The sequence below is a fragment of the Nicotiana attenuata genome, unplaced genomic scaffold, assembly GCF_001879085.1.
Source record: "Nicotiana attenuata strain UT unplaced genomic scaffold, NIATTr2, whole genome shotgun sequence".
NCBI classification, from domain to species: Eukaryota; Viridiplantae; Streptophyta; class Magnoliopsida; order Solanales; family Solanaceae; genus Nicotiana; species Nicotiana attenuata.
In genome coordinates this window covers 107847-122748 of record NW_017671805.1, presented here as the reverse complement: position 1 = coordinate 122748, position 14902 = coordinate 107847, and the positions used below count along the sequence as shown (strand labels likewise).

The 14902-nt window shown below is 42.0% G+C and overlaps 1 protein-coding gene across 1 annotated transcript; it reads right to left on the bottom strand.

Annotated features, from left to right (window-relative positions):
- Positions 1 to 11597: 11597 nt before the first annotated feature.
- LOC109210332 (protein TRI1-like) lies at positions 11598 to 14562 on the bottom strand. The gene is made up of 2 exons (XM_019373733.1): positions 14128 to 14562; positions 11598 to 12135 (listed from the first exon to the last, which is right to left on the bottom strand). The coding sequence occupies exons 1-2, from the start codon at positions 14449 to 14451 to the stop codon at positions 12016 to 12018; spliced, it is 444 nt and encodes a 147-aa protein (XP_019229278.1). The 5' UTR covers positions 14452 to 14562; the 3' UTR covers positions 11598 to 12015.
- Between the last annotated feature and the right edge of the window lie 340 nt (positions 14563 to 14902).

Here is a 14902-nt window from a genome sequence, read left to right as displayed (position 1 = left end):
TTCGGGTCATGCTAAGTGCCAGTCTCGGAGAGAGACTCTCGAAGAGATTCATGCTCTTGGCGTTGACCTCACAGCCGATATCGAGAATGCGAAAGTGTTAGAGGCTGAAGCCGAAGCTTTGCTCTCTGATGATGATGAGTCCGGCAGTGCAAGTGGATCCGAGAGCGGAGAAGATGAAGATGAAGCTCCCGGGGAAGATTAGGCACTTAGAACTTTTTTCTTCTTTTTGGTTGTTGTAAGAGCCTGAGCGGTCTTTGTAAAGCCTCTTGTATATATGAAAGATCCTTTTTCTTTCCGATTTGTCTCTGATCTTTCTTTTGAAAACATTGTTTTGTTTTCGCTTTATGATAATTCTGATACAATTTAGGCCTTGTGAGTAATTTAACTCACTTTATTGCCTCGTGAAGATTTTGTTGAAATCGGATTGTTATAATTTCTATAATCGAGTCAGTACCTACTCGAACTCGGAGTGGTAAAAACCCTTGGGTTTTGGTTAAGCGAGGGCGAGCCATCGAGCTCAATAATGTAATGGACCTTAGGCTCTTTAATCGGGCCGATACGGCCTCAAAATAGTGGGTTTTTCCCTTTTTCGGCTTAAAAGTTTAATTTGTTATGCCTTAGAATGAGATAAATCTGTACCCATTAGCATTTAGTGTTGTCAAAAAACTTTTGTTATGCCTTAGCATAAGTTTGTTTGAGAGTTCGAACAATTTAGTACCCCTTAAGGTTTTCGAGGGTTGATGTTATCGAAACCCTTTTGTAATTTTGCCGAGGGTAGCCTTGTTTAACCGGTTTTGTGAAAATATTTGAAGGCCTGTTTTATTACGGAATTCGAATGTCTCCGAACCATGTTAGTTCGGACGTAGCCTTTAACTCGATATTTGCCCACTGGTCTTGTTTCTCGATTGTACTTCAAACTTGTTCGAAGTATCAGTCCCCGAGTGGGGTCGCCATGGCCTATAAAATCGAGGATTAACTTTTTAAGTTTCTAAGATTGAAGTTTAACAATTCGAGCATGTCAATTTTCAGACGACAGTCCCCGAGTATGGGGTGAACTGCTCGAGCTTTAGTTGTGATTGGCCCTTGAGCCGGTTTCCATAAAATATCGTAAGTATGAAATTGCAAAGTAGAAATTCCACTAAGGCATGGAACACCTGATAAGGATAAAAGGCACTTCTTTCAATAGATCATTCATGCGTACATGCTTTGTCATTAGGGTTAGGGCAATCTACATGGGCACGGTTCGTTTGACCGTTTGACCCTTTACAAAATTTTCCTATCGAGACCCTGTTGACACGAAGCATCTTCTTTGAAAACATAACTTCCGAGAAACATAACATCCGAGGGTGATGTCCCCCAGTATTCGAGGTTTTTTGTAAAGAAGCCTCGGATACTGTTGAATTGTCCCCAAGTAGCACATATATTTGTTGCCTCGTTAAAAACCTCGTCGGGAAAACCCACTTGGGATAAAAACTGATCTAAGGGAAAAAGAGTGCAACGCGTGCTTTAAAACCTAAGTTCTTCGTGTTGAAGAGCTTCTCGACGTCTTCGATCGAACACCTAGAATAAGTTAGCACCAGATACAAATGAAAAGGGAGAAAGTCATACCTTGGTAATAATATTGTTTGAGCAGTGATATGTTCCAATTGTTCGGCAATTGTTCGCCCTCCATTGTGTCAAGTTTGTAAGATCCCTTTTCGATGACACCGAGGACGTGGTATGGTCCTTCCCAATTTGGGCCGAGCTTCCCTTTGTTCGGGTCTCGAGTATTGAAGGTGACTTTCCTCAAGACTAAGTCCCCTATTTTGAAGTGTCGAAGATTGGCCCTTCGATTATAATATCTTTCGATTCGCTGTTTCTAAGCGGCCATTCGAACGAGGGCGGCTTCCCGTTTTTTGTCTAACAATTCGACGCTTGTGCTCATAACCTCGTGGTGTGATTCTTCTGTTGTGTATCGAAACCTGACACTTGGTTCCCCAACTTCAACCGGGATTAGAGCTTCGACGCCATATACTAGGGAGAACAGCGTTGCCCCCGTACTGGATTTTATCGCTGTTCGATATGCCCAGAGGACTTCGGGCAATATTTCTCTCCATTTCCCTGTCACGACCCCAAACCCGGTCGTGATGGCGCCCAACACTAATGCTAGGCAAGCCCGACCATTTACTCTCTCAACCCGAGCACAAAGCTCAAAACCAATTAATCAGATGCTTAGAATCAAATATTAATACTCATAGTTGAAATACTCAATTAAAACAATGCGAAATACTGACATAAACTGTAACTCCCAAAGACCTGGGGTCATGAGTCTAGAGCCTCTAACTAATATAGAGTCAAGAATCCTCAAAATAAGTATGTTCTAAAGTACGGAAATAATAAAGGGATAAGAGAGGAGTTGGGTCCTACGGACGTCATAGCAGCTACCTCGACCACTTCTGGACTCTGGAAACCAGCAGCTAGCTTAACTAAGCTCCCGAAGTACCTGAATCTGCACACAAGGTGCAGGGAGTAGGGGGTGAGTACTACCAACTCAGTGAGTAATAAGCATATAAAATGTCTGAAGATAAGAAATCCACGAAATGCCACAAAGTAAAGCTAAAACTAACAGTCCAACACCTAACTACGAACCAACAGCAAAACAACTTCAAATATATCAGTCAAGTATAATGTAAGGATGCAATGCAATGCACATGACCGCTACGGCGCGTAGCCCGATCCATTTAACGTCGACGGCGCTCACTGGGGGTGTGTACAGACTCCGGAGGGGCTCCTTCAGCCCAAGCGCAATATAATCATACCATTCGCTGCGGCGTGCAGCCCGATCCATACTCAGTCCACAACATGCATATGAGTCACGTAACAGATTCAATTAATTTCCCAATTTCCAATTTATTAAGAAGAATATACTTTAGATATTTGACTTCAGGAAAAGTGACTTAGCATTTTATAACAGCGATTAGACACAGGACTGAGATCAATGATTATACAAAGCATGCTATCACAATGACATTCATCCTATAAGGACGCTACAGATCGGCACAAGGCCCCAAACACGGCAATAAGCCCAGATATATTCAATACAGGGTGCGTATCAGTCGCCAATATAGAAACATTCTTGTTCGGGATGGACTAAGTCTCAATCCCCAGTCATAACTAATCCCGCACCTGCCATGGGGTGCGAGTCACGCCCTACAATAGCGTCACAATGTGATAAGCCGGGGTTTCAAACCCTCAGGCCATCATATACACCAACTACTCACCTCTAACCGGCCGTAGAATGGTCCACAATGCCTTTTCCTTTCATATCGACCTCCTCGCGCGTCGAATCTAGTCAAAATCACAACGAATACATAAATATGGGTTAAAGAAACATAACCCAATCAAAAATACTCGAAAAGTACTAAAATTCACGAAGTTGGCAAAACCCGAGCCCCGGGCCCACTTCTCGGAAAATTACGAAAATCACACCAACGGATTCCTCGTCTCGCCACGAGTCCGTGCATATAAAGTTTACCAAAATCGGAGCTCGTTTGACTCTCCAAATTCTATTTTTACATTACAGCTTTCCAAGCCCTAGCTTGACCCGTTTTTGATGAATTTTCTACAATTTACATGTAATTTCTACCATAAATTCGAATATTTAGGCCAAGGAACTTACCTCCAAGTGATTCTCAGTCAAAACCCTCGAAATTTCCTTGTTCAAAGCTCTTAAGAACGTCAACAATGGAGGAAAAATATGAAAGGGTCGCGGATGAAATTTTTATTTTAAAACCCTTCTGTCGCCCAGTCCAGTTTTCGCTTCTGCGGTCCCGCTTTCGCTTATGCGGGACCGCTTCTGCGGCCACATTTCCGCTTTTGCGATCTTCACTTAGAAACCCGGATTTTGCTTATGCGACGTGAAGTCCGCTTCTGCGGTTCCCTCAAAACCGCTTCTGCAGTACAGTGTCCGCTTATGCGGACCCGCTGGTGCGAGCCACCTTCCGTTTCTGCGGAATTTCCCTAGCCGGCCAACGACCGCTTCTGTGACCACGTACCCGCTTCTGAGGTACCGCTTCTGCGGTCCATTTCCGCAGAAGCGGAAACACCAGATGACAGCAAGACCTGACCTGCAATACCCCTCAAAACTCTCGTTTAACCACCCGAATTCACCCCGAGGCCCCCGGGACCTCAACCAAAAACACCCATACATCCTAACACCTCATTCAAACTTGTTCTCATCCTCAAAACACTATCGTTAACATCAAAATCATCGAATTACCACGGATTCAAGCCTAAGTTAAACTAAAACTTCCGAAACTTGCATTTGATCTAAAACCCGTCCTAAACACCTCCGAATGATCTGAAACATTGCACGCATATCCAAAATCACCTAACGGAGCTACTGCAACTCTCGAAATTCCATTCCGACCCTCGGATCAAAATCTCACCTACCATCCGGAATTCACCAAAATCCAACCTTAGCCAATTCAAGCATAATTCTACACCGGACCTCCAAATTCAATTCCGATTGCGCTCCTAAGTCACAAATCATCCCCCGAAACTAGTCGAATCATCGGAAATCCATTCCGAGCCTTCTAACTCATAAGTCAACCTTCGGTTGACTTTTCCAAACTAACCTTCTCATAAAGAGACTTATTGTCTCATTTCTAACCGAACTCTAACCGAATTACTTCAAATTCTCCAAACACATATAATGAAACATATAGAAGCATAAAACGGGGAAAACGGGGCGGGTACTCCCGTAGCGACGGGTCGGGTCGTTACATTCCCCTTAGCGTCGTTCAACCTTTTCTTTAGGTTTTGAATGATGGTCTTGTTCGTCGATTCAGCCTGTCCGTTCCCACTAGGATGAATGGCGTAGATAATATCCTTTTTATTTTGTGATCCTCTATGAACTTTGTTACTTTGCTGCCGATAAATTATTTTCCATTGTCACACGCTATCTTGGCGGGTATCCCGAATCGGCATGCGATGTGATCCCAGATGAAGTCTATAACTTCTTTCTCTCTGACTTTCTCGAAAGCATGTGCCTCAACCAGAGGAGGACCTACCTTAGGCTTAGGGGGGTCACGGGAACCCGTTAGCCTCGGAAAAAATACAGTAAATATATTTTATATATATTTGTATATACACTGAGGACCCCTTAAATAACTTTCCTGGCCCCCTCATTAACAAAAGCAGGACGGAAGAGATGATTTTTGTAGCTTGCTGAGAGCTTCTGTTACTTGATGGACCTACGTTCGAAACCCAGCTCCTACACTTTCTCTTTATTTTTTTAATTCAACGACTGTTAACTTAGGTCTTAGTAGTTTTATTTTATCATTTTTGAATTCTTAAGCACTTGTACCCGATAATCAACCTAAAGTTTTAACCTTTTTCAAACTCAAAAACAAAAGTAACCCTTCTGCCTCTCACCTCTCTTTTTCAAACAAAAGTAAAATCCTCTGCTCACCCCATCTACTAAAATAAAAACACTTTTTCAAACAATTGTTTTAACCTTATTTTGCGTGTGCTTGAGCTCAACTTCGACAGTCCGAATCAGCAACGATTATTGAGTTTGAAACTCTTTTTCAGCTGACATAGTAAGTTTCTTTGAGTAAATTCTAATTTTATTTGAGTACTTTTTTTTCTTTTGAAAATATTAACATAGCAAAATAATTTGGTATCAAATTTTTGCTTTCTGCAAAGAGTTTTAGAGCCAAAACGTGAACTTAAAGTTTGTATTTTACTGAAAATTTATTATACTCATTATGTTTTTATAGAGTTACACGCCGAACTTTATCACTAGTAATTGGCATGCTAAAGACAATGGTGCCCCCGTCATGCTCAAATTCTAGGTCCGCCTCTGGCCTCAACCTATATAGAGAAATAGTCAGTCATAGATAAAATGAACTTAGCTTTACCTGGAGCTGATGGGAGAGAGCTGACGATACCATTTCCTATTTCATGAATGGCCATGGGGATAGGACCGAAAGAAGTTGTTCTCCGGGCTGATGGACCATTGGTGCATACCTTTGGCATTTACCACATTTTCGAACAAAGTCCTTAGTTGTCTTTTTCCATACTATCCCAATAGTATCCAGCTCTGATGATTTTGTGAACTACTGATTCGGCACTGGAGTGGTTCCTACAAGTACCTTCATGGATTTCTCGTAGAACATAATCGGTGTCCCCTGGTCCCAAACATAATGCTAATGGTCCATCGAACGTTCTTCTGTACAATGTTCCATCTTCAGCCAATGTGAATCGAGCAGCTTTTGTTCGTAAGGCCCTCGATTCTTTAAGGTCCGATATGAGCTTTTCATTTTTCAAGTACTCGATATATTTATTCCTCCAATCCCAAGTTAGGCTTGTGGAGTTTATTTCAGCGTGGCCTTCTTCGACCACCTATTTTGAAAGTTGTACAACAGTCCCTGTTCTAATTTCATCATCTTTGACTGATGACCCTAAGTTTGCAAGGGCGTCGGCCTCACCATTTTTTTCTCGATGTACATGTTGTAGGGTCCATTCTTTGAACCGGTGTAAGGTTACCTGCAATTTATCCAGGTACCTTTACATTCGATCTTCTCGAACTTCGAAGGTTTTGTTGACCTGGTTAACCACGAGCCGGGAATCACATTTGGCCTCGATGACTTCAGCTCCCAAACTTTTAGCCAGTTCGAGACCTGCAATCATGGCCTCATACTCGGCCTCATTGTTAGTCAACTTAGGGGTTTTGATAGATTGTCTAATCGTATTGCCTGTGGGTGGCTTCAGAACGATGCCTAGCCCGGACCCCTTCACATTCGAAGCATCGTCTGTGAAAATGGTCCACACCCCCAAGGATGTGCTTGATTTTAGCAATAGCTCCTTTTCAACCTCGGGCACGAGGGCTGGTGTAAAGTCGAGCATGAAGTCTGCTAAGATTTGAGACTTGCCGTCCGGGGTTGATACTCGATATTGTACCCGCTGATTTCGACGATCCATTTAGCCAGTCGTCCTGAGAGCTCGGGCTTGTGTAGAATGTTGCGAAGGGGATATGTGGTAACAACACAAATTGGGTGACATTGAAGATACGGTTTTAGCTTCCTAGAGGCGGTTATCAGTGCAAGTGCCAATTTCTCTAAGTGTGGATATCTAGTTTCTGCTTCTCCTAGAGTTCGACTTACATAATAAACAGGAAATTGCGTGCCTTATTCTTCTCGAACTAAGAAACCACTTACCGCGACCTCCGAGACTGCCAGATATAAGTAGAGTTGCTCGTTCGCTTTCGAAGTATGAAGCAACGACAGGCAATAACGATACCGCTTTAGTTCTTCCAATGCCTATTGGCATTTCGGAGTCCAAGTAAAATTGTTTTTCTTTTTGAGAAGTGAGAAGAACAAGTGGCTTCGATTAAAAGACCTCGAGATGAACCGGCCTAACACAGCTATCAGTCGTGTTAGCCTTTGCACGGCTTTAACACTGTCTACGACGGTGATGTCTTCGATTGCCTTGATTTTATCGGGGTTAATCTCGATTCCCCGATTTGATAGCATAAAGCCGAGGAACCTGCATGAACCGACCCCGAATACGCATTTCTCGGGGTTAAGCTTCATGTTGTATTTTCTCAAGATGTCGAAGGTCTCCTGCAAATGTGTCAAATGGTCCTCTGCACGCAATGACTTAACTAGCACGTAATCAATATAAACTTCTATTAATTTACCTATTTTTTCTTCGAACATACGGTTTACTAGGCGTTGGTAGGTAGCACCAGCATTTTTTAGCCCAAACAGCATTACATTGTAGCAATAAGTACCGTACTTAGTGATAAATGAGGTCTTTTCCTGATCCTCCGGGTTCATTTTTATTTGGTTGTACCCGGAGTAGGCATCGAAAAAACTGAAGATCTCGTGGCCGGCCATGGCATCGATCATGCGATCGATATTCGGCAGTGGAAAAGAGTCCTTAGGGCATGCTTTGTTTAAGTCTTTGTAATCTACACACATTCTAAGTTTATTCCCCTTCTTGGTGACTACAACTACGTTTGCTAACCACTCGGGATATTTTACTTCCCGGATGGATCCTATGTTGAGAAGTTTGGTTACCTCGTCCTTGATGAATGTGTTTTTTACCTCAGACTCAGTTGATGAATGGTGATCTCCGGTGGGATCCCTGTCATGTCAAGGTTGGACCAAGCAAAATAATCCATATTTTTAATAAGGAATTTAATGAGTTTTTCCCTGAGCTCGAGAGTTAACCCCGTGCCCAGGTATACCTTTCGATCGGGAAGGTGCTCGATTAGTATGACTTGTTCCAGCTCTTCGACCGTTGACTTCGTGGCATCAGAGTCATCGGGGATTATGAAGGTTCGAGGTATCATGCTATCATCGTCCTTGATAATTTTCTATTGTTTCGATCTGGTCGAAGCCGGTGATTGTGGATGCTATTTGACCTTCTGTTTTTCCTTTGATTCTGGTCCCTTTGTTGATGTTAGAGTTGACACGGGTATCACCTCATCGATTGCAAACATCTCTTTGGCTGCTGGTTGCTCGCCGTACACCGTTTTGACTCCTTCCGATGTTGGAAATTTCAAGACTTGCGTTGAAGGTACTGCCCTCATATTATGGATCCAAGGCCTTCCGAGCAATGCATTATACTTCAAATCTCCTTCGATCACGTGGAACTTTGTCTCTTGGATAGTCCCGGCCACGTTTACTGGCAACATGATTTCCCCTTTGGTGGCTTCACTTGCCATGTTGAAACCGTTGAGCACTCGAGCTGCAAGCACGATCTGATCCTGAAGGGCGAGTTGCTCCACGACCCTCGATCGAATAATATTTGCCGAGCTACCTGAATCAACCAACACACGTTTAAATTGAATTTTATTCATAAGGATAGAAATTACCAGTGCGTCGTTGTGAGGTTGTTCGATCCCTTCTGCATCCTCGTCGTTGAAGGATAACGTATCTTCTGGTAAGTAGTCCCGTGTACGTTTCTCCCTTGTGATTGTGACTTTGGTGCGTCTAAATGTCGGACCCAGAGGGATATCAACCCCACCGACGATCATATGAATCACGTGTTGTGGTTCCTCTTGTTTGTTTTTCCTGTTTTCATCCCTGTCTCTGAAGTAATTTTTTGCTCGGTCACTCAAGAACTCTCGAAGATGACCCTCGTTGAATATGCGAGTTGCCTCCTCCCTTAACTGTCTACAGTCTTCGGTTCTATGACCATGGGTTCCATGGTACTTTCACATTTGATTTGGATTCCTTTGAGCTAGATCAGTCTGTAGGGGTCGGGGCCACCTAGTATCTTTGATTCGTCCAATGGCTGACACAATACCTGAAGCATCGACACTGAAGTTGTACTATGATAGTCGTGGTGCCTCCTTAGGCTCAACGTGTTTATCTAAGCCACTCTTAGTCATGACCCTCGAGAATTTTGACCTCGATCAATCCTTCGATCGTTTTTAGTGGGATTACGTCTCGGTCCGTTATTTCTTCGATCTGCAGTATGTGGATGATATCGTCTCTGTTCGATCGGGGTTCTCTATCGATGTCTCTTTGAACCCTGCCTTCGGACCTATTTGGGTAAACGGTACTGGGTGGAGCTCCCAACTGATCATCCTCGACTCTGATCTTTAATTGGTATCAATTATGCACATCAGCCAAGGTCACTGCTAGATATTCAATCAAATTCTGCTTTAGCTGATGTGATGCTATCGAACTTCGCTCGTTCAAAGCCTGGGTAAAGGCTTGGACAGCCCAATCATCGGTAACCGGGGGTAGGTCCATGCGTTCCATCTGAAATCGAGATACAAATTCCCTTAGCATCTCATTGTCCTTGTCTCACTTTGAAGAGGTCTGACTTCCTGGTTACGACTTTTATTGCTTCGGCGTGTGCCTTTACGAACGAATCGGCGAGCATGGCGATTGATGGAATTGGGCGGCTGGTTGTGGTACCATATCATTGCTCCCTTCGATAAGGTTTCTCCAAAAAAATTCAGCAAAACAGATTCAATCTCATCATCTTCTGAGTCTTTTCCCTTTATTCTGCATGTGTACGAAGTGATGTGTTCATTAGGATCGGTGGTCCCGTTGTACTTGGGGATGTCCCGCATACGGAACTTCTTAGGAATGGGCTTCGGAGCCACACTTTGAGGAAAAGACTTCTGCACGAACTTCTTCGAATCCAAACCCTTTAGGATCGGGGGTGCCCCCGGTATTTGGTCAACTCGTGAGTTGTACGTTTCTACCTTTTTATCATTAGCCTCAATCTTATTTTCTCCTGGTTCAATCCGTTTGGTGAGCTCCTCGAGCATCTTCATGATGGCGAGATCAGTCCCTGATCCACTATCGTCCAATTTCTCATGTACAAGTTCAACTCTATGAACAACTTCCTATGACGTATCGAGTTCGATTCTGCGTGGTACTCGATTCTGATATTGGGGTTGCGCTATCGCAGCCTGCTGGGTTTGCAACATTTCAAATATCATTCGAAGGCTAACCCCACCTTCTTCACCACTCTGTGCATTCTGATCGGCTTCCCGGGCGTCTCTGCGGACGCTGTTTCAGGGTGTCGGCGCCTAAATTTCCATGAATCGCAACACGTGAATTGACATCGATTGGATCTACGGCCTGTGGTCCATTTACGGCCTGTGGTCCATCGGGATTGATTGGAGGTACTCCGTTTTCCAGGGCGACTATGTGCTTGTTATCGCCATGAAGACGAAGGCCAATGTCAGTGTGGGTAGGTACTACTTGAGAGTTTGACATGTTGATTCCTGAAATCAAAAATACTTACAAGAACAAGCGTAAAAGTAGTGTGTGTTATGAAGGCTAAAATATTAAGCAATTACTATTATCTTTAGCCCCACGGTGGGCGCCAAACTGTTTACCCTAAAAATCGAGTAACAATTAAACTTGTAATGTGATTTTAAGGATATGTTATTTCACTTAATACCAATTGATTAACTTAGGGATAATGATGAAATTGACAAGAATATAAAACCAACCGAAGTTTGGACAGTATCCTCGAGTTGATGAACCCTCGAGAGTAGTAAAGCAAGAACAGTTAAAGAACAACAGTTGAAGAACAATAGTTATAGAGCATTGAGCTGATGAGCAGAAGAAAGAAGTATTATATTGCCTTAATCTGTATGAATGTATAAGTGTCTGCAAATGATGGGGATCCCTCTTTATATACAAGAGAAATCCTAATTGAGGTACAATTCTAATTACGGAAGTAAATCCCATGATTGATACAAATAACCGCCCTTGATTTGATCCGTTCCGAGATCTCCGTCGTGATCTCCGACCGGCTACGGATATTTCGCCTTTCCATTATTGTGTTCCGCTCAAAGCTAGTCATATCCGATCTCGATCGTCGAGGACCTCAATCTTGACGAGTGCCTTGATCCCCGAACTCGGCACGTAGTCTCCGTGTTCAGGTTTGATCCTCGGCACGTTGTCTCCGTGTTCAGGTTTGATCCATTACGAGGCTGACCCTCGATGCAATTATCTGATCTCGAAATAATGCAAGCCCAATTTTACCAGTATACACAATATTCTATCTTTCACAGGCTTGAGCAGTGATAAGTGATGACAAAAATTGAAGCATTATTAGTCCTGCAAGTAAAGTGAATGGGCTAATGATTCCCCGAACTTCAAACATTGAATAATACTGGATATAGTCATACACATGCAAGGTAAAAACCCAAATACTTAGTACATTTGACCATATCAGAATCCAGTAATGCTGCAACCACGCGCAAATTTTACTAAAGGTGCCTCATACATTTCGTACAGCATATAAAGCTGCAATAAGTTTAAGATTGACAACCCACTTGCTACTAATCTTGCATTGGAAAATCTTCCTGTGAAGATAGGAAAACCAAAATCACCAATCAATTTTCACAAAAGAGCGAGCTTCATAGATTAAAGCACCTTCAAAGAAGTTTAGATAATTGATAAAGCAGCAATGTTCCTAATAGATACTATCACCCAATCTAGAAGACTAATTTACAAAAAAGAGCTGCCCTTCTATGCTTTCCTTAGATCACTTAAGAAAGTGCGGACTAATCAAACCAGCAATCTCAAGGAACCCAACACGATCCTTTCCAGCAAAAATATTCTTCAACTTCTCATCACAGATTATGACCTTCTTGTTTTGAGGATCCTACAATGGTAAAAGGTCATTAAGTATCGGATCAACCTTTGATGCATAGATGTTAATCAGATACACTACCAAATGAGTAGGATAAACGAAACTACACATTATAGCTAATGCATCTCAAAAGTGTAAGAACCACACACAGTGGACATAACTAGCAGAAATCTTTTCAGGAGTTTCTCAAGTAAATTATAGAAACCACATCATCAACAAATAGCTAAAAACAGATAATAAATAAACAAAGACAAATCTATAGGGTTTAATGTACTAACTACACATTAAAATTAATAGAGTGATAGAAGAAACTGGTCCACAAGCCCTATGCACTCTTTGTAGTTACAGTTGCAACAAAGTTCCAAACCTTCAGTAGATATTTTAGATGATATCTAGATGGAAACAGGCAGAAAATCAGCAGCATGCTGAAGCACAAATCAGCAATGCCTTATTGCATATAACATTGTATAGATTAGAAACAACATAGTGATATACTCTCTCGCAACAAATTTCTGGATAAATATTACATAAGACTTGTACAAATGATAAAGCATCATAAAAGTCCCACAATAAATTCATTGATTCTTGATGTTATATAAGTGAATGAAATTTGATAAACGTAAACCAAAGTCCACCCACAAACAAATCAAAGATTGATCAAAACAACTAGCACAAGTAAAGAAAAAGCTGCATTGATAGCCAGTTTCCATGACTTCAAAAATCATGGATCTTTCCCAAACTAAAAAATATGTCACCTCCCTCATTCTTTACCACATTAAGCATCCTGATGGAAATTTGATAACTGAGCATGAAAACGAAATGCCATAAAGCTTCAGATAGAGAGGACAGCAAGTCAGCAACTTGCCGCACAAAAAGGATATAGCGATAAGGCTTCACCAGGATTGGTTTTAAAAGGGAAGATTAACAGTTAGGAAAATGTCTCTGAAGTCGGGACCCATAGTAATATCAAAGAAACAATCCATACACTTGGTATGACTTTTTTAGATAAGTGCATACGCTTGGTAAGACTTCTCAACGGATTTACAGGAACAGGATGACACTCTAGTTGTCTTTATCTCCACCTTTTTATTTGAGAATGCTTCTGCTGGACGACCAAATAAAAGAAACTTATCTTTACTGCACTTTTTTACAGATTATTTTCCCTTTTGAATCAATAGCACTAGTTTTAATACCAGCAAGAATCAAACCACCACTTCTTCACTGAAAGCTAGTAAATGTGAAAGCCTGCAACTGATCCTCAAAAGCCTTTGAGAGGACATAGGTTGCATGTTGCATATCTAAAAGACAGTAACATTGCCAAAAAGATACCAATAAAGTAAGAAAAATGGAGATACTCCATTTCAACAAAGAAATGTTACAATACGTTACAAATTTATGATATAACCAACCAATAGATACCTTAAAAAGGCATCCTTTCATCAGAACCAACAAAAGCTTAACAAGTTCCATATATGCATATCAGGTGAAGGTTTAAAGCATAGTCATATCACTATAAATCTAATTACTTAGATAATATCAGTTGAAACACACATCATAGACAACCAAATCAATCCTAAAACAAACATCACTACAACACAACACAGAAAATTACCAATGAACAAACCTCTTAAACCCCTAATCAGAAAGAAACCACACTCAACCTTTCAGCAATTGCCAAGTTAGCAAAATAAACTAAATCCGAAAATCCACTAATTCTAAAGTGTCCTTTTTAAAAACTCGGTGGATAATGGGTCTACCCTTCTCCACTAAAATACCATGCTTATATCGGTGGGTGAACCCGTGACCTGCTCCCACACATCACGCACTATGCTCTTACTAGACCAAAACCCTGGGGGCTCACTCATTCTACAGTTAACCCACCTAAACAATACACAACATATAAACACGTATAGCAAAAAACAACCACGAAAAAGAACACTATTAAACAGCAAATCCCCAATATCGTCATAATAACAGATTAGCGGAGCGAAAATGGAGGTATACCTGAAGGTTGTTCTCTTTGATGTGGGCCCAAATCAACTTGAGGGCTTGAGTACGAGGAATCTCAGCAATTCCACCAAGGAATGCCTGCATTTCCGGCGAAACTCGACGCGGCTTCATAATCCCCCTCGGTTCACGCTTCTTCGGCTCTGCAGCCACCGGCTTAGAAGCTGTGGCGAAGGTAACCATGCGCACAGTGCGCAGATTAGCATGATGAGCAGCAAGAGGAGAAGCGAGCTTAATGGAATAAGACGAAGCTGATTTCACAAACGACGCCGTTTCGCCGGCGGAAGAGAATATCGAGAATGAGCCCAAGGACACCGCCATTATCTTCTTTCTCGAGTGTAGCTTTTGGTGTTTTTTGAATTTGCAGAGAGATAAGACTTGAGAGTGGGGAGAAGGGTTTTTTCTGTCCGTGAAAAATCAGGGTGAACCCGCCTTCTTGAATTTTTATTTATTGACTATGTTGCCCTTTATCCACATAAGTTGGGCCGCTCTTGGGCTGCGTTCACCGCTAGTGTCTAGAGTAAAAATGGCGTGTAGTAGCCACTAATTAAGGGTGACTTTAATTTTTATCCACTAATTATAATGCTCAGCAAAAATAGCCACTACTAATAGGGAAAAAACTGTTTTACCCTTCCTTCATATGCCAAAAGGCCCAAAACCCTTGTTTTTTCATTCAGAAGAGGGAAATTTGAGAGAGGGGCAAGTTCGCGTGTTCTCTGCTACTGTATGATCCTCGCATGCAAACGAGCTTCAGTTAATCTTTCTCCTTCTT

Excerpts from the sequence above, each read along its gene's own strand:
- LOC109210332 (XM_019373733.1), bottom strand. The coding sequence starts at position 14,451 with ATGGCGGTGTCCTTGGGCTCATTCTCGATATTCTCTTCCGCCGGCGAA. Across the intron at positions 12,136-14,127 it reads TCAAAGAGAACAACCTTCAG|GATCCTCAAAACAAGAAGGT; the intron begins GTATACCTCCAT and ends TTACCATTGTAG.